We start from the raw sequence: 20,032 nt of genomic DNA, 5'->3' as shown, positions 1-20,032 counted from the left end.
AGCTCCCTTAACACATGGGTGCAGTCTGGGAAGTATTGGAAGCAGGAGAATGTTATTTATTCAAACTATTGGAAGGACTCTGGATTCCTGGTGTCATAGGCTAATGAACGGACCAGCATTTTGGTACTGAAATGAGACTGGTAGGTTGTCAGAACTTTGAAAGTGAAGATCAAGTTCATTTGTTCGGATGTGAAATAGAAGCAAGAGCCAATGTGGGGGAATGAAGAGAGGGAAGGTACTTTTTTCAAGTCCGTCAGCTGAATTCTCATATTGATCTCAGATTATGAAATTGAAGGCTTCACTAGGTATACTTTAAAGCCAGGGAAAGCCTTTTTATTGTCTAGTTTGGGTGGTGTGTGTTGTCTTTGTGTGTGTATGTTGCAAGCTGGTTTTGCTCAGTTACAGTTGCTTGAGTTTAATTGGAACAGGTAATGGGTGAGATCAAGGGACTGAGATGACCCTTTGACTGTATTTGGACATTAAATCAGCTCCACTGTGTCATGAAGCTGTGATTTAATTTTTTACTATCACAGAAAACCAAAAAGGATTTTGCTGTGGTCTGTAGCTATTTTGAGAGCTGAGAACATGAAAAATGTCCAGATAATTGGGATTCTAAAAGGTTGCAAAAATGTGAGTGGTTCTAGGGAATCAAGGTTCTAGTTGCTTCCTGTATCCAGGTCTGATGATCACTTGAACTTTGAACTGCCAGTTAGGACACATAGATCAACTTCTCTGGGAAGTTGATTATACCCCTGAAAACTGGTTGACTCTCTATATTCCTTAGTTAGGATTTTGGTTTTGGTCATGCCCTTTAAAGACGGTGTGTTAAACCAGTGCCTGAGATCCTTCTAAAAATTTTATAGCCATTAAGTCGTTTAGTATGGTAGGTACTGTAGAATAATTTCTGTCTAACCTACTTAGCCCTTCCTGATTCTTTGGAAGAAGAATCAATGAATCTGAAAATTATTTCGTTAATAGTTAAGGCCTAGATGTCCCATGCTAATTGTCCCTTTAAAGTTTGGTTAACCCCTAAATTAAAAAGGGGATTTGCTTTTTTTTTGTGCTCTCCCATGAGCCATGCTAATGTGGTTGTTATACTTTCTTGTTCAGAACAAGAAACTGATGATTTGACAAGGAGAATTCCTCAAACGTGATGTTTAGACTTGTGACTGAGTTTAAAACTGTTGAAAACTTTATGGTCTAATAATATTTTCCTTATTTTCAGATTAACTGCTGAAGTACTGATCGAGTTCTGCTATTCTTCAATGAGGAACTACAGGCTGATCTTTTGCCATAATCTTAAACAACCATAAATGACAAAAGAATGCTTGGTCAGTGAGGGCAGCTGGCGCAGAAAACGTTTTTCAAACTCGGCTGTTTAAGTACTCTGAGGTAGGTTTCCTAAACTACTGTACTTGGGCTATTAGAAAAAAAAAAAAAAAAAAGAAATATGGATTTCAGTATTTCTAATCTATTAGAATTTATCAATCCATTAGTAACCAGAGAATTATGTTTGGTTGCACTGCTTTGACTAACAGCATGTACTCCATGTTCTATATGCCATCCCCTATGAAAGCGATTGCTTGCATTTAAGCAAGTACGTTTTCTTTTTTTATTATTTATTTTGAAAAGACATCTTTTTCTTTGCTAGAAGAAATATTTTGCTTTTGACAGGATAACAGTTTGAGTGACTTACCCTGTCTTTGGTAATACCTTTGCTGTCTATCTAGATCCTGTATCAAAGACTTGCAAGTAAAGCTTGAGCTTGTGCAGGATAGGAAAAATAGTATCACTGAGCATCTAGAAACTAGTTGTGGTGGTCTTAGGTTCAGTAAAATGTTTAATTTGATGCAGGTGTTGAAAGCTTTATTGTGTAGACCAGAAAATGCCAAATATATTAGAAGCTGATTGCAGTGCAGTTGTGTGTCACTAAATACTTCATCATTTCACACAACTAAAACTTGGAGTTTTGGTTTGGTATGATCCACTAGTTTCACTTCCTCTGGAGAGGCTTTTGTGTTGCATTTTAAAGGCCTGACTGATAAACACTCCAAAAATGTCTTGAAGAATCTAGCTCTCCCAAAGTACCACAGAACTTAAGTTGTAACTAGGTTTTTCTGAATTTCTTTTGCTGCTGTATATATTCTTATCAGTCCTCTACTGAGGATTGAAAAGAACACCTCAGCAATAGTCATTTATCTAGTTAACTGTATTTGGAGTTATTACAGAACTTTTCATTAAATCAGTGAACTGATTGAGAGAGACCAGAGAGTATTTGCCTTAGATAATTAAGGAATGTGTTACAGATCAATACATTCAACAGCATACACTGAAGTATGTGTTGTTTTTTTATTTTTTTATTTTAATTCCTCTTGTTTGACAGAAAAGACAGCTTTGATTTTTGGCTGCAAAAAGATATGAGGAAGAGCTCCTCCCCTTCCTTGAGTAACTGCAACTCTGTTCTTGCTAACAAAATATTTGGAATTCCACTTGATGAGCTGCAGCAAGAAGGGCAACCAGACAATGCAGTTCCATTCATAGTCCGCCACGTTGTGGACTATATTGAGGAACATGGTATGTATTATCTTGTACTTTAAATAATGTATTTAGCTGTTATTCTTACAGAATAGATTGTGGATTTTTGAAGAATATTCATCTTAAGTTTCTTATATTTATTTGGGTGTGATTTGGGGTTTGTTTTTTTGTTTGGTGATACACACTTTCTTTACTCCTGTTACGTTTGATTATCACTGTTTTCTAGCTAACACTAATGCAGTCAGCTTAGTAGGGTATTTCATAGGAAATTGTGTGGTTTAGGTACTGCTGACTTACCGAACTTACCTTAGGTACCTTATTACTGTATTCTTAGGTGGGTATAAGAATGTGTTTGCTGGGAAAAGAACTGCTGGAAGTCTTGCAAAACTGTTGTCCAGAAAGTCATTCAGTATGTGAATTGTGCATACCTGATTATCAGTATTTTCTGATATATTTATCCATATTAAAAGTTTATTTCTGCAACTTCTTTCTAACTCAGGGGGTCTGGAACAAGAAGGACTTTTTCAAGTCAATGGGAATGCTGAGACAGTGGAGTGGCTTCGGCAACGATATGATAATGGAGAAGATGTGGACCTGGTTAAAGAAGCAGATGTACCCTCAGCTATTAGCCTTCTTAGATTTTTTCTTCAAGAACTTCCAGAGCCAGTTATCCCAGGCAGTTTGCACATACATTTGATGCAACTTTCTCAAGGTAATAATTAGTTTTGAGTCACTTTTAATTTTATTATTTCAAGAGTAAGAACCCGTATTATTGAGATTTGTAGTGGCACTAGGGTTTCTTTGGTGTTTTGTTTAATAATGTGTGCATCAGGAGGCATTCAAATGTATCTTTCTTAGTCCAAACCCCAAATAAATAGGTCTTTTCTAGGAAACTCTGTCAGGGTTCAAAGACACAGTTCATCCATCATGCAGGAAATTAGTGAAGCTGCTGCATATCATGCTGATTAGTTCTGAGTATTCCATGTTCTTGTGCGTGAATACTGGGACACTGGTCAAAGCCACTGGAATCAAATTTGTTTGACAGTTTCCCACCGCTGATGCTTTAGAAGTGCTAGGGAATGCTTTTGTCTTATTTCCTCTGAATTTCACTTACTCTGCCTTATGCTTCCATGGCGCTTAAGCTTTTGTGTATTTGAATATACTAGAAGAGGTCTCAAGCCATGTACTCATGTCATGTTCGCTCTCCCACTGTGGATTTTTTTCAGTTTAAAAAAACAGCAACTGTTCTCAGCCTGTTGTTGCTAGGTATGTTTTTTATATACTACAAAACCTTGCCCTTTCAAATTAACACCCATACGCTGGCACAATATTTTCTTTACTGATTCCCAACTTGTCTATCTGTATCCACTCTCCTGGGTCTTTTTGCCTCTGCTGTGTTGAGCGGTGTTGGAGTTGATTCATAACTTGACTAGTAAAAATGCTTGTCTTGCAGCACTACAGTAGTAACGTCCTTAACGGGTTTGTTGACGTTGGAGTTCCGCACCCCGTGACATAACTGAGGGTTCTGCTGGTTGTCACTCTGCAGGAGTGTTTCTCATTTTCCAGTGTCAGTTCATACTTTTCTTCAGGTGCTGGGCTTGTTTTGCTTTGCAAGATGCACATTTTTGTTTGATTTAATTTTCTGTTGTTGAGTTTATTCCTGATAAGAACTTGATAATGCTTGTGATAGTCCTCTTTGTTCACAGTGGGAATTGGTTTGTGGGATGAGTGAGTATAGCCTAATTTTCAGATGCTGTTATGCTGCATTTACCAAGTGCTGAACTGGAGGGTCGTATGCAGCAGTGTGAAGCTGCTTCACTTTCCTCCCTTAGTAGTCTGTATATCCTGAAACTTTGAACATGGAGTGGTTATTAGGATAGCTGATGAGAAAAGGCTAAACACTGAGGTGTGAGGCAATAAATAGTCTTGTGCTGAAGCTAATTTTTAGAAGCTACTTACCAGAGAAGCTTGTTAAGGCTGAAGTTCTGTTTGTTTGTTTGTCCTGTGCAGTAATGAGAAACTGAAGTGGACAGGGAATTTCATTAGTGATATGTCTGCTATTTGGTTTGTGTTGCTCATGTCATGGTTCATTGGAGGTAAGCAGCCAGTAAAACATTGGTTGTTTTAACAAAAGGATTGTTAAAACGATAACGCAGAATACTGCAGGTTGCTCAGCTCATACTGCTATGCACCTTGATTTACAGTGTTATCTATCAGGACTGGAAATGGGGTTGAGGGATGCTCGCTTGGTGTGACAGTGTAATTCCCTCCTATGACTTGTAAAATATAGCGTGAATTTGAGGTTTTTCCATCTTTGAATAGATGGCTGTGGAAGGGTTTACATATGGGTTGTTTTGGGAAAAAAGCTGTTCTTCAACATGTAAGTCTCTATTTCTTTCCATTTTGTTAAATTTGCAGAGAAACTTCACTTGAACTTGCAGCTTATTGTCCTTACTATCCTTTAAAGTATAAAATAAAGTGAGTTCAGAAAGATTTAAAGTTGTCTACCAAGGAAATCAAAACACATAACCTTTAAACGTTGTTTCCTCATACTAAAATTATAGTTTCGGTTTCCGCTACTCAGGTTTTGGCCTTTCATATTTTGACTGTCAAATAGACATATCTATGCTAGTTGCCAGAATTACAGTATCAGCTGCATTTTAGACAGAGGAATTGCTTACAAAGATGCAGAAGGAAGGTGGTAGTAATTTTGGATCTGTATGTTACTTCTGCTATTTCCCTCTTTAGCAGGCCTTCCGTATCGTTAGGTTAAGCTTAGTTCTCAAAACAACTTAGGCCACACCTTGTTGTATAACTATACTAATCTTTTGAGGCTTGTTTTGTGCAGGCCCAATAGTGGTTCCTCAAAGGCAAGTGATTTTAGTAACTGAAGTGTGAACTTGACCCCAATGCACTAGGTAGTGTGTCCCTGAAGTGTGTATCCATCATGGTTTACTGTCAGAGGATTTGAGTTGTGGCTAAGAACGTCCTCACTTGAGGTCTTTGGCTGTTGTTTAGAACCTAAATTTTAGGACAGATCCGTTACACAAAACATTTATATGTGTATGTGCAATGTAGTCTGATGATCACCTCTTTGCCTTGCTCTCTTTCTTTTTGAAGGTCTACTTTGTGAAAGTTGTTTTTTTTTTTTAGGTTCTTTTTTGCTATTCTGTTTCCTACACACACTTTTAGAGTAAAAACTAACAATAATATATTGATTTTATTGTGTTACTGTTTTGAGAGAACTATTTTTCTGTGCCTGGTTACCTGTATTCAAATACTGTAGTTGTTGACTGTGTTTGAGCAAATGAAGTCCTGCACAGTTAATGTTTGGTATTACTGTACATACACAACAGGGAATTTACTCACTGCTTTGATTTGCTATTAAAGACTAGGATGTCTCAGCTCTCTCATCTAGAGAGGCAGAGCGACTGCTTATCATCTTCAAACATCCTTTTCTCTAACTGATCTGAGAAGAGTTTTCAAATGTCTGAGAAAGAAGGGGAGGCCTGTTAGTGTAAATTTTTCTCCTTTTGCTTTCCTGACATTTATTTTCTTTTATATGGAATTTATCTATTAGATACAAACAATTGTAAACTCTTTGGACTGTATTGCCTAAAAGGCTGATAATGTAACAAACCTGATTTATGGAGAGATGAAGGATACAGTTAGATGCAGGGTGAGAATAAGGAAGTTTTACGGCGATCCTTTTTAGGGTCTGAAATTGAATTGGCAACTTCAAGCTAAGTATGAGTTAGGTGATTGCATTGAGTTTGCTTGTATTCATCAGTTAAGTATTACAAAAGGAAGTAGAGTTGAGAATGGGATGCTTGTAGAGGAAAAAGTGACAAAGTGGTTGGCTCATCTGAAATGGGGAGAATTTTAACTAGCTTTTAAGTTGGCTCGCTATCTCTGGAGCTGTTGCTATCTCTAGAGCTCTTCTGCAAAGCAGTTGTTATATAAAAGTGGTAAATGAAAGGATATGGAGGACCTAGACCTATGTAATCAGAAACATGAGTGAGCGTTAATTGGGAAGAACATGCTGAAAACTACTGTTTGGAATTGCAGAGGAGAATATTTTGGAAATCATTGGTTTAGGTTATCAATTTCTGCTTCGTAGAAGAAACTAAAGTTATAGTTTAATTTACCATTAGGGAAAGTAATCTGATGGTACTCTGCTATTGAATGGACTGGGGAGGGGTTTTTTCACTATGTTCCCCTGCCTCTTCACCACCCCTCCAAACCTCTGACGTCATTGAAGAAAAGTGACGGAATAGGAAATGAGTTATCAGCCTCTCTTGGAAAGATCAGAGAGGAAGAGACTAATCCAGAGACTGAAATGAGAAGATGAGGTGCTGGGACAGATAGATTGTCATGAAATACTACCACTATAAATGCTCTTCAGATATGTGGGCTGGACACTTTGGGTTTTGGGTTTGGGTGGTGGTAGTGTCCTTTTTCCATGGAGAAATTTAACATGAAAACCTTAGATCAAACAAATGCAAGTCAAATTCTGACATTTTAGGCTGCGGTTTCGCCAAATTAGTTGTACTTCAGAAGTAAGTAACTGTAGTGAGAGTCAAAAAGTTGATCAATATCAAATGTGAAAAAACAGATATTGTACTTTTGTGATTAAAATATTTTTCTTATATTTTTCAGATTATAATAATGAAGATGAATTTGGAAGAAAGTTGAGGTTCCTCTTGCAGCAGCTTCCACCTGTTAATTACAGTTTGTTAAAGTTTCTGTGTAAATTTTTAGCTAATGTAGCATCGCATCATGAAGAAATTTGGTCGGCAAGTTCTTTAGCTGCAGTCTTTGGCCCGGATGTTTTTCAGTAAGTTAGTTATAAAAGTTCATACAGTGTTTTTATGCAAACCTGACAGTGTACATCTGTAGTCTAAAGTCTTTCCTAGTCCATGAGCAGCAAGTACATAATATGTTTTGGGCAATATCTTTCTGTTTCCTCCACCCCCTCACCCCCACTTTGTCTTACAAGTTTTACTTGGATTTTAACAACAGCTTGTCTATGAGCTATGGCATTATAAACCACTGGTTTGATGTAATTATACCGAGGTTCAAATTTTTTAGAGATAGTGTATAATAAGATAGTGCTCTTTGCAGCCGGAGAGCAGTTCTGGGAGAAAGCTGTTAAAGTACAACATATACTGGGGGTTTCTCTCTGCAGGAAAACTTTTGATTTATAAATATTCCTCATGAAGAGTTAATTGACTGAATGTTTGTTACTTCATCACTTTTAAATATAAATTGGTATAAACATTTATAATGCAGTAATGTGAAGGTATGCTTAAAGGTCTGTATGTTCAGAAAGAATTGGGGATAGTGGTGTGAAGTGTAGCCCTTAGTCATCAAAGTCATTCACAAGGTCCCTGGGGAAACAGTTGGGTTTAGAATTTAAACTAAACCAGTGTTGAAATCTTTAGCATTTACACAGATGTGGAGGATCTGAAAGAACAAGAAATAGTTAGCAGAATAATGGCGGGACTTCTGGAGAACTACTATGAATTCTTTGAAAATGAAGAAGAAGATTTTTCATCTACTAATGATTTAAGCTCAATAACTGAGCAGGTAAGAATATTTTAAATGGTAGTATGTTACCACTTCACTCACTGTTATACACATTTATGTTTATAAAAGATATGTTGACATATGCTTTTCTTTAGTATGCCTTTCGATAGTTTCTTGCAAACTGATAAAACCTGGTATTTCCTTAAATGCGTTTTCTTAATGTAGGTATGCTTGTGAAATTGTTGCTTTATAGTAAGTATAGCTATGCTATAAAGAAGAATACGTAAGAATTAACCCAACAATGATATCCTGCCCAGCATAGATGCTGTTGTGCTATGTAAATAGCATAGCTTTTTAATTACCTTTTTAGGAATGGAGAACTGTTTTTTAAGCAAGTGCAGAACGATGCTGTTGTTGGTCTTGGTCAATAATATTTCTAGGTGTGTCTTACAGAAACATGCAGGGTCTTACGCTCCACTTGAAGATGTTATCAGGGGTGGTTCCCTATGCCAGCATTTTTGAGTGGTGTTTCTGGTCCTAATACTTCAAAATATCATCTTGACACTAGTGGGCAAAAGTGTTGAAATTAGAGGAACGAAGTTGAGTAGAAAGAAATACTCTGGGTCCTAGCGTTTAACTGTCAGGATTGCCAGATTCACCTGCCCATGTGACTGATGTCACTCTTATGCCTTTTCTCACAACAAACTAGACTTTGTGAAGTAAAATACCGTGTCATGCTGGGATAAATAGAGATGGAGAGTTGTTAAGGAAATGAAAATGTGGTATTGGGATACAACCTTCTTCCATTGGCAAATATTTTTAATTCTAACAAATTGTGGTATTTAAGTGATAATCCATGGAAGAGGTGTCATCAAAGCCAGGTTTGTGGATTATTAATAAAATCTTGGCTCAAACCCTTCCTCAGAAATATGGAAAGCTATAAACTGAATTTTCTTATGTTCAATTGGCTTAAAAAATGGTGGATTTCCTTTAAAAAGGAAAACGGGTAAACAACCAGCAGTTGCTAAGGAAGGTAACAAGAAATAATGAATTTTTAAAGCTTAACTATCTCACAACCCCCTCCTCTAGCAAGATAAGTAAGGCGAGTACTAGGACAGCTGATTGCTTCCTCTTTGCTGCAGTAGACACCTCAGCCATTAGTCTGGTCTGCCAAGCGTGGGCAGCGAGTTCTGGATTGAGCAGCTTCTGCTCTGCTAGCTCTTCTAGCAAAGTGCTGCAGCTTTGCAATGTTTGCTGTCTCTTCAGCTCTTTGCAGGAATGTGTCTAGCACCGAGAACTCACGCAGCCCTGCTGTATGCAGGAAGCTGTTAAATAAAGCTGGGCTGTAACTTTTGCAACCCAAGGCCGAGGACTATTGTCTTAGGATGGGATGTCTGCTCTTCAAATATAGTCAGTTGGTCTGTACTCTCATGCTTTAAAATTACTGACTTGTCTGGGGGTCGTGCTATGTTTTAGCAAAAGGTTTTCCCAAGCATAACAGTCAGTGTGGTGTGATTGTTTTTTTTGGGTTTTTTTTTTTTCTTTCTTTGTTTGTTTGTTTTCCCCCTAAGTTTGAGGCCTGGTGGGGTGTCCCTTTAATTTTGTGGTGTCTCCACCAGATGTCAATAGTGTACTTCTGTTGGGACCTGCTCCCTCCTGGCTGCCCATGGAGGGTACGGAAGGGCTACCATCCCTGGAAGGGCTACCATCCCTGCGTGTGGGTGCCCTAGCCCTTGCTTCACTGGCACATCCCCTTGCAATTACAGGGGAAACTCAGGGATAAATACGTTTCTTGCCCTATATGCAGTGCCATATAACACATTACACCCCTTTTAAAAATAAATAAACACCTCCTCTCTGCTTTCTGTGTAATCTTAAACTGCTAAAGTTTCAATTTTTCTTAATTCAGTGGTTTTGTTTTATACTCATGGGAGATTTATAAAGTGTATTTTCTTAAGGCTGCTGCTACTTTACTTTTTTGGGTTTGCACGTTTGGGAGATCAGTAGTCAATCACAGAGGGGCTTTGCGAATCACTTTGTTGTGTTTATGTCTTTGTATTTTATAAATAGTTGCTTTTTAAAAAATGAAGGTGGCTGTATTGAGTAGTCAGTTGGAGATACTGTTTTTTAATTTTTAAATTGGCTATATTTTATGGCTTCAGTAAAAACATCCATGTTTGGAAACAAAGAAACAAAAATAGACAAGAGGCTTCATAGAAGTTTCTTAATACTCTTGCTCTTGCATTTGCCTTTAGATGTATTCACTCGGTATGTTAAAGTTTGGTTTCTTAGACTTGTATATTGCCTTCCATAGAAGGGTTTGAAAATGCTTCTCATATATGAATAAGGATACTTATGGAATAGAAAATTACCTGTCCCTGTTTTATATGAAAAGGAAGAAAGGTTCTGTGCCTCTTGACTTCAGTGTAGCCAGGATTTTGTTGTTTCTTCATTCTGCTTGTGTTCATTTACTGCATCAAAGGTGCTTCTCTTCAGTTTTTGTCTGATGTTTCAAAAGGGTTATGTGGCTTTTTAATGATGTGGAATGTATGATTTTATATAAAAGCAAGTCTAGTGTGCCTGTTTTTCTAAAACTGAAAAATGTTCCCTTACATGTACGTTGTCTTTATACCTCTTACGCTCTTTGAGAATCATAGAATAGTTTGAGTGGGAAGGGACCTTTAAAGGTCATCTAGTCCACCCCCCCTGCCATGAGCAGGGACATCTTCAACTCAGTCAGGTTGCTCAGAGCCCTGCCCAACCTGACCTGGAATGTTCCCAGGGATGGAGCCTCTACCACCTCTCTGGGCAAACTGCCAATATCTCACCACCCTCAGCATAAAAAATTTTCTTCTTATATCCAGTCTAAATCTACCCTATTTCAGTTTAAAGCCATTACCCCTTGTCCTATCACAGCAGGCCCCCCTAAAAAGTTTGTCCTCATCTTTCTTATAAGCCCCTTTAAGTACTGAAAGGCCACTATAAGGTCTCCCTGGAGCCTTCTCTTCTCCAGGCTGAACAACCCCAACTCTCTCAACCTGTTCTCATAGGAGAGGTGCTCCAGCCCTCTAATCATCTTTGTGGCCTCCTCTGGACCTGCTCCAACAGGTCCGTGTCTTTCCTGTGCTGAGGGCTCCAGAGCTCCATGCAGTACTCCAGGTGGGGTCACCTGGACCTCTTAAATTCCCTGGACCTCTTAAAAGAACTTTTCAAGCTGTTAACTATGATTAAATCTTTTTTAGATCAATGATCTCTTGGAAGAGGAGGAAGATGTAAAGCTTGAGCAGTCTGAAGAACTTCCAGAAGATGGCACAGAGAAACCTGATGAAAGGCCAGCTGTGGTGCATCTAGATATGACAGGGAGTCTCTCAGATTCCAGGAGTGTTACAGCATCAACAAGGTAACTTGTTTCTGTCTTGGAGGTTGGATTTAAAGTTTGGAGTATAGTCTGTTCTGTCTGGAAGAGAGAAGCTGTCAGGCTTTCGAGGTCAGTGGTGGTGTCTACAAACTGAAGCTTTAGAAGTAGATACAGTTATTGTAGTGAAATACGGCATAAAATAACTGTTCCCAAGTTCAGAAGAAGAATGCCTGTAGAACTCGGATTGGATTAACTGTGGTGATTTATGCAGAGAAAAGGAAAAAGAGCATATTTTAGTGGAACGGTAAAGTGTTACTGAAACAGTAAATTTTGTAGCAGAGATATTAAAAAGTATCTGAATATTGGTAGATGCAAACCCATTCTGTACCATCTTTCCACCGTTCAGTGGGAAATCCTAGAACTACTTCTTGTCGTGTGCTAGTGAGCAGAGACACGTCCTTACATGACCCTAACTCGTTTCTAAACCTGTGAGAATTTGTTTGTCCAGGTTTCTTTTTTTTTTTTGTGTGCGCGTGTGTCTAGTTTGGTCAGGTGTTAAATAAGAAAAAGACTTTTTTATTTCACTAGAGTACAGTGGAATATATTTCAGAAACAATTGTAATGAAGACTGTGTATGTGATTACTTCCTGAAAATACGCTAGAAAGAGAAAACACCAGGCATGAAGAGGAACTATATATGACCAAAAGGATAGTGGAGAGCGAGTGGGATAATATCGACTCTTAAAGATTCTTAGGTTGGAATTTAGATGTTCTAGAAAAGCCTTTAGTAGGAGAAATGTGGTGGTGGAAATTTTGAGCACTTTATAGATGGCATTTTGTAAGGTTATGTGTGAGACTTCATAGAATGGGTTGCTTGCAAAAAAACTTGATTTCAGGGTCCAGAAAGTCTGCATAATTTGAATTGAAATGAAGACTCTGGATACCATGTTTTGTGAAAGCTGACTTGGTAATATCTTTGTAAAACACCTGAAGGTCCTTCTTCAGTTAAATTTAGTTGGCAGAGTTTAAATTATCTTGGAGGCTGATATTTCTCTGTTATATCAGTGTAGGAGTGACATGACTGGCACCCAGGCATAAATGAAGGTTTAATTTGTTTAATGGGTTTTTAGAATAAAAGTTATTAGAAAAATGCATAGAAAGCCAAGGTCTTGCATTGTCCAAACAGGTGTAACGGCTGCTGAAGCTGGAGGGACCTGTGTTACCTGCCTAAGAACCAGACTCTGTAGAGGGATCTCTTTGGGTAGGCTCTGCTGGTAGAGAGCTGTGAGGGAGTTTGGAATTTACAAAATACAGTACAGGCAGGAGTATTGGAGTGGGAGTCAGCTTGTAATTAAGACCAGCCCTCATAAGGGAGATGCATAAACTTAAAATGGTATTTCCATTTGAGAGCTTATTTGCACCTGCTTGTCACACAGGTTTATGTTTTACTTGCTTGTAGCACACAAATTTTAATTTCTAAGGCTGCTTTACTTGTATTATAGTTTACGTAGTGCTACAGCATGTGTTAGGTATGGGCATTGCATGTAAGAACTTGTAGGGAGGGGTGAGGAAGCATCTATAATAAAAGCATGACTAAAAACAGGGGAAATGCAGGATAAGTTTAGTGCCTAAGACTGACTTGTCTCAAGAATGTGAATTTCGGGTTGAAATCTGTTCAGCGGCTTGGCTGCAGACTTCATTCTGCTTCATTGCAGGAATTTGTAAAATATAAAATAATAATACAGTTTTGTAATTTAACTTATATCTTAATTGTTAATTATCCTTTTCCGCAATATAGCTGGTTAATTTTACTTTGACTTCAATAAAAAGTTGCCGCAATTGGAATAGCTATAAAAGTGCTCCTTCTTACAATTAAAACTTTAAAGCAATTTAACTATTCACAGGTATTTAGTTGCTTGTGGAATGTGTAAGCACAGCAGTAGTGACAAACTCAACATGTTTGAGAGTTTTAAATTTGATAGCCTGAAGAAAAAAGCATTTTTACTTGATGTTTAGGGTTAATTAAAAATTAATAGGCATTAATTATGGTTGGCATTTTATATAATTTGTGGGGAAGGATAAGGAGAAATCCTGTAGAAGATGGAAGAATTTTGACTGCAAAACCAAAACAACTGCAGGAAACACTTAAAAAAAAAATAAAATTGCAGGGAATGAGAAAGTATGCTTTATTAAACTTTTAACCACTGTAAATATTCTTCTAGACTTGAAGACTTTCATAGTATGCATTTAATGGCCTCTTTTTGTTGTTTTAGTTTCTTGATGTAAAAAAAAAAATATTAAAAAAGCAAATGTTAATGCTGCTTTTTGGGGATATTTGTCTTGACATAGGGCCTGCAGTGGCTGAAAAAGGAAAGAGGAGGGGAAGTAAAACTTAAATATGACTCCTGCAGTTCCTTAACCTGTAATTTTGTTGCCTCTTTGCTGTTGTCAGATTTTTGGGAACCAAGTATCTGTATGTTTTTGGTCTCATAGAGAGAAGAAAAAGAACACTGAGGTTGCGTGTTCCGCATGTTACAGATTGGTTATCTTGATTCATGTGATGGGCTATATGACCTTCCTTCTAGTTATTTGGACTGTAACTTGCTCGTAATTTTGCTCACTACCTTTTTTCTTTATTCTTTCTGTTTGTTCTTTCTGAAATGTGACCTTCGTGCACTTCATGGTGTTAATTTGACTTTGAGTGTGAGAGAGATCTGGTGAGAATGTGGATAATCATTAATGCAGTTTGATTTAGTGACTGCTGGAAAATGGTATTTAAAAGAAACCTGTTGAGTGATCTTTAAGCCGATTATCCAAACAGGGAGCATTTGTTGCACACAAGATGACATTGCACGTGTGAAGGAAACATCATGTTATCGGTTAGCAGAAAGAAGCCTTTTCACCAGGGCTCTTTTGGTTTTGCTGTCCTGACTTTCGGAGAAAAGAATTACTGACTCAGCACTGCAGCTGATTTTAAGATGTGCTGTTGAAATAATCGCTTTAGAATCCTTCTCTGTCGTTATTCCAAATTTTTGTCACTGTGCTTTGCCAAGTAGTATTTGCTTTATTTTTTGCAGTTCATCTCAAATATTGTCAGTCAAAAGCTATAATATAAAAACTCTTGGTATGTCCTTTGGGCTTTTCAAAATTATATGTGTAAAAATACGAGATATGACAAGTAGTAAATTTTGTAAATAGTTTGCTTTGTCGGTATTAAATGCAGTGACACTGCTGGTGTGGTATTTTTATTAACCCTTTTATGTTTTAATTAGCTCTGATCGGTGAGAGGCAATACTACTAACTGAGTGAGGCATTAATATTAACAAAAGTGAGACACAATACATATATAGTAAGGCTAACCAACCGCAACTGCCTGAATTGCTAGAAAATATATTATTGTTTTAGTTTAGCACTCTCTTTAACATCCAAATACTTGTCCCTACTTGCATCCTAGAAAATCTGCGAACAACATGTTAGAAAAGCTTTCAAGTGTTGATTGGGCAGCTTATTGTCAGGAGTGACCTCATGTTGCAGTCTATTTCTATTTAGACTGCAGGGTTTAGTGCAGCACTCCAGAAGTACGGGCTGACAAGCAGCCATTGAATCCCAGCAAGCAGTATGCATAACCAGCAGCCAACATCACGCTTTGCTGTTTTTCAAATGAAGCATTTTTACATGAAGTGCTCATTTGGGATAGCAAAAATAGTCAGAATGGCCTGTAAAGTTCTGCTGCACAGGTAAATATATGAAAGGAAAATGTTGTTTTGATATGATTGCAAATAAGACTTTTTGTTAACTTTAAAATTATGTGAGATTAAATGTATTTTGGAGATACCGTGAAATGAAATAATGCCACAACTGACTTTTTTTTTTTTTTAACAAGAAATAAGAATCTAGATACAGTCAGTAAATTACAGCAAAAAACTTTGAAATGTTTTATCTTCTAGTTAATGTATTTTTCTGTCTTCAGGTATGTTTTTACCGGGACTTTTTATGGGTCGGGAGACAGTACAAAAGGGATTCTCCGGAGAGGGTTAGCATTATGAAACAAAAATGTTTACCTTTCTGTGCCTTGCTGTGTCATGCTGCATTTAAGACTCTCTGTAGCAGTATAAATTACAGCTTTTAAAAAGTATCCTTGATCTGTGGTACCTTGGTTCTGAAGTTGTAATGTATTTTCAGCTAAGAGCAATTGACACATTTCTTTCAAAAAGTGCTTAATTGCTAAAGGGATTAGTTGAAGACGTAAGATATTCTTTACGTAGTAAGAGGATTTTTCAGGCTTTGCAATACTGCTGATTTATGCACATCTTTTGCTGAGTACCTCTAATGCATCTAAAGGTGTTTAGTAAAAGCACTGGTGAATGATCCTATGCTGGGGGCTGAAGGTTATGCAGTAAGATGGAAAATTTTGTTGTGAACCATGTCTGAAATCTTTTGGATTCTTTGGAGATGAGTTTGATTCTCCGCACTTTTGACACAGTTCCTCATTGTCTCAAGTGGTAGAATAAAAGGATTCCAGGTCATCAGTTTCCTATAAATAGTGTTTGTACTTGTGCCCTTGACTGTATTTTTTTTTTCTCTCTTTTACAACTAGTGTTGCAGTGTTCTGTGCTCCGATTGACTTCCCCCCCCATATGTCCTATGAGTGACTGTGTTTTAATAGTAAATTGATTTCAATATGTTCAACTATGTAAAGTAAGCATACCGTTTATAATGCAGCTTTTGTAGAACTTACTGAAAATGCCGAGATCGGATATTTAAACCAACATTTTTTGTTTTGAAATCTTGCTGTTTTTTTTTTTTCTGAGATTCTTGCTCATGGTCCTCCTCTCTTTTATCTTGTTCAGGGGGCTGAACTTATTCACAGCTTCATGTCTTTGTTTTTTTTTATTTCAAGTATTGTCAAAACAAAAGTTCTGTATCAGTGTACAAGTAGTAGGACTATGATGAACTGTGCACAGAAATATCAATCAAATGTAAATATCTTGAGTTGTAAACTTTTTCTTACCATTTCTTTGTTTGATAGAAAAAAAACCCGAAATGCCAGTGTGTTCACTCTTACTTGTTTGATCTAGCAGCTTTGAAATTAGTAGCTACAGGATCTGGCTTCTACATGAGTTGTTTTAATTTTCCAAACCTATGTGGCAATGTCTATTTTGAAATAGTAGTTTAGAGTTGCCCTTTCTGTCAAAGCATTTGGAATAGATCTGCTTTGGTTTTTCACCTAGGCAAATAAACATACAAATCATGAAGTGAGCTTGATTCAAAATCAAGTTTCCATTAAAAAAAAAAACAACAACAAACAACCAAACAAAAACAACCCCAGAAAAGCTTCTGTGAACACCTGCTTGCTCAGTTGTTAGATGGTGGTGTTTAAATACAGGGCACTTTGCTATTGACCCAGTACAAGTTGTCTGAGGCAAAAGGGCATAATTATTTTTAAATAAATTCTTTAACTACTTTCCTTATCAGCTAGTGTTTAATTGAGAGTCCTTTATTGCTTGTGTTTCATCTACTTAGGGGAAGAAAAAGTAGAAAGACTGCTTGAGATGGTCTAACTATCTTAACTCTTTGGTAGTGGAACTACTAATAAACTTGATAAGATCTAACCAAGATATTCCTTGCTGTATTAAAACTATTCTTGGGTAAGCAGAGAGACTGTATACACGTTTTAGGGCAAGCAAGACTAGTATCAGTCAAAGCTATCTTGCAGAGGTGTTACCTGTTCAGTTCTCCAGTGGAGTGGCAAGCTCCCTTATATTTCAAGGTTTAGTTTATGCATTCATGAAGATATATATATATATATTTTGGCTGCCAACAATGTTGTTGCATGGTAAAGAATAGACTAAAATTTTATTTTTCAGCTTTTTGAGATTAGTTACCTATAATAGGAAGAAAAAGCATTTGTTTACCTCCCTCCTCACCTCCTGGTTGACATTAAGTTAGTATTTGTTTTTTTCTGAATAAGACATGTAAGTTGCAACTCATTGCCGCTTACAGTAGTGTTTTCTTCTTTTATTTCATTCTTAGCATATATTTCTGTCACTGTCTAAAATTTAAGTATTTTGTTTATAATGACAATTTTCATCGTATTAATGGAAAATTGAAGCGGGAGCACAAACACGAGTTAACTTCCTTGAACTTACTTGTGTTACTGATGCTGATTTCCACCCTTTCACCTCCCCTAGGAGTTTAACATTCTATGCTGAAGTGGCCTGTGCTAGGAGATTCCAAATGCTTTACAAATGGCTAGCTTGTGTCTCCAAGCCTCTGGAAGGTACCTGCCTTGCACTTGAGATGTAGCTGTCCTTGGAGAGTGCTGCAGATCTGTTAAATGTTGCAAAATAAAATTATGCAACAGTCTGACAGGCAGGGAAGAACCTCTATGAATTGCAACTGTGGAGGAAAGCAGAGTAATTTGGAATTTGCTTTAGGCAGCAAGGTTAAAATCTGTGTCAGGAAATCTTTTGGAGACTAAGTGATTAGTATTTCCCATGGGAACGACTGTACATCTGAGAGCTTATAGCTTCATAATGTACTGAGTATTGGCTCTTGCAAGACAGAAATCTGCATTGTTACTTCTACAACTTTCTGTCTTATGATGGCATTCTTTAAGATTTCCTCATCTAAATAATAAAGGGACTGCAAATCAGTGTTTTCGTTACATATTTATTCTACTTTTATTAGCCGCTTTACATGCAGCGTTTAAGTATTTTCTAAGTTGCTTTCTGTTGACTTCAAGACTTTTATTTAGCATAAGTTTTTGCATACATTAACTTATTTCTTCTTTATTGCAGTGCTCATATCTCTCCCATAAGTATCTTGCCAGCCTCTGCAGAGTAAGTATAATGAAAATATAAAATGTTTGAATTGTGCTGTTACTAGAAAGTGCATAGAAGATATGTTTTCTTTCAAGAAAAAGAAATGCAGGAGATTTGATGATTATAGTTATGAACGTATTCTAGTGTGAAGTATTTCACTTATGGCATTTAACCCTAATGTAGGAAAACCCTAATGTCTGTCAGTGTTGGTGACTGCGGAAGCATGAAAGCACAGTATCGTACAATCTAGAGTCCCAAACACTTTGGTTTTATACTTAGATACCTCATAGGTGTTTGACTTTAAAATTATGATAGCATTCACATTGTATTTTTAGCACCACTTCTAGTTGTTAATATTGAGTACAGTTCAGTGGAATTACATGTATGAATGTGGAGGAAAAAGAAACACACAATTCCAGAGTTAAAGATGGGGTAAAATAGTTTAAGATTCTTCTATGAGGATTTTTTATAGGCCTAATTGTTTATTTGGGATGAGCTGGCTAAGATGCACTCGACAGAATAGTCTGTTTTTTAAAGAATGCTCTTTTCTTCATATATCTTTGGGTATGTCCTGTGCCCTTCATGAGGTACTCGTGCATTGTCTCTGCTATTTGTTGGCTCATGCCTTTTAAGATGACAGCCCCATTCAGGAGGGGTTACAGACAGCTGTGCTGAAGTGGTACTTGCTCCAGGGTTGACTCTGACCTCTTATGGACATGGGATTTTACTGTCACATTAATATATTAGGCTTTTGTAAGTTTTTGTGTATAGTTATCAAAAAATAAGTTAATCATTGAAATGTGTTGATTACTCTTAAAATACTGTTAATAGACTTCATAATACTTTATGTAAATCTTATGAAATAAAAGATAGTAGGTGCAGTAATTTCTAGTGTCTTTTCAGAAAAGTTAGTCTCTTTTTTACTTGACGTACTTGTATGAAAGATTCCTGTTGTGTGTAAAGTTTATCTCTGCCTTTCTGCATAGTTGATCAATGCAAAGGGAGAGTACTTAATAGGAATTTTCTGTCTTTTTGTTTTTAGCATTTTAGAAAGAACAATTAGAGCAGCTGTGGAACAGCACCTTTTCGACCTGCAGAGCAGCTTAGATAACGATCTTAAACATATACAGCAACACAGACTGGGCTGTAACAATGAAGAAAAAAATCCCAGTGGGGATGAGGAAGGATCTAACAACCAGTAAGATTTTGTTCTATCTGTAATGCGTTCTATAGGCTTGTATATCCTAACTTTTCCAAAACAAGCTACCCAAAGCAAAAGTTAAGGACTTGTGCTATTAACTTCAATTTATCTCATATTTTAAATCAAATCAACTTCCATCAGTTGTCAGTAATCAACAGCTCTTGAAGCAAATATTTTAAATTGATCTTATAGCTAAAAATATTGTGAAGTATAACTGCTTCACTGCTGAATTCTGTGCAAGTAGCACAAGAACTTAAATTTACACCAGTGCTTTCATTCTTCTCACTGATGTTACAACACAATTTTTCCATATGAAAGCTATTGTAGATGCTGTTTCAGTTTCTTTACCCTGTCTTTCCATGTCAACATGGCTATTTTGCTGCTCTAGCTGCCACTGTCAATGAAACAGCTAAAAATGGATAGAATGAGCACTGTTGGGTCTATTTGCATAGCATTTCAGCTTCATTTGATCAGCTTTTATTTTTATTGTGAATCTTGCCATGTTATGAGCGTAGCGATTGCCACAGCAGCATTGAGAAGCTGGTACGTTTTGGTGCTTTATTAAAAACAAATAGTCAAGGTTAA

General features: G+C 37.0%; 1 protein-coding gene across 1 annotated transcript in view; it reads left to right on the top strand.

Annotated features, from left to right (window-relative positions):
• The first annotated feature begins 2,387 nt into the window (after positions 1–2,387).
• FAM13B (family with sequence similarity 13 member B) overlaps positions 2,388–20,032 on the top strand; it is a 40,301-nt gene continuing 22,656 nt past the window's right edge. Inside the window, exons 1-7 of the mRNA XM_082489813.1 lie at positions 2,388–2,574; positions 3,035–3,247; positions 7,195–7,372; positions 7,980–8,124; positions 11,307–11,464; positions 18,223–18,264; positions 19,289–19,444. Of these exons, the coding sequence (XP_082345939.1) occupies positions 2,418–2,574; positions 3,035–3,247; positions 7,195–7,372; positions 7,980–8,124; positions 11,307–11,464; positions 18,223–18,264; positions 19,289–19,444 (1,049 nt within the window). The 5' untranslated portion in view covers positions 2,388–2,417. The remainder of the gene's footprint in view (positions 2,575–3,034; positions 3,248–7,194; positions 7,373–7,979; positions 8,125–11,306; positions 11,465–18,222; positions 18,265–19,288; positions 19,445–20,032) is intronic.

Source organism: Vanellus vanellus, assembly GCF_965231255.1.
Source record: "Vanellus vanellus genome assembly, chromosome: 13".
NCBI lineage: Eukaryota > Metazoa > Chordata > Aves > Charadriiformes > Charadriidae > Vanellus > Vanellus vanellus.
The sequence above is the reverse complement of the archived record's forward strand: the minus strand, read 5'-3'. Positions and strand labels throughout refer to the sequence as shown.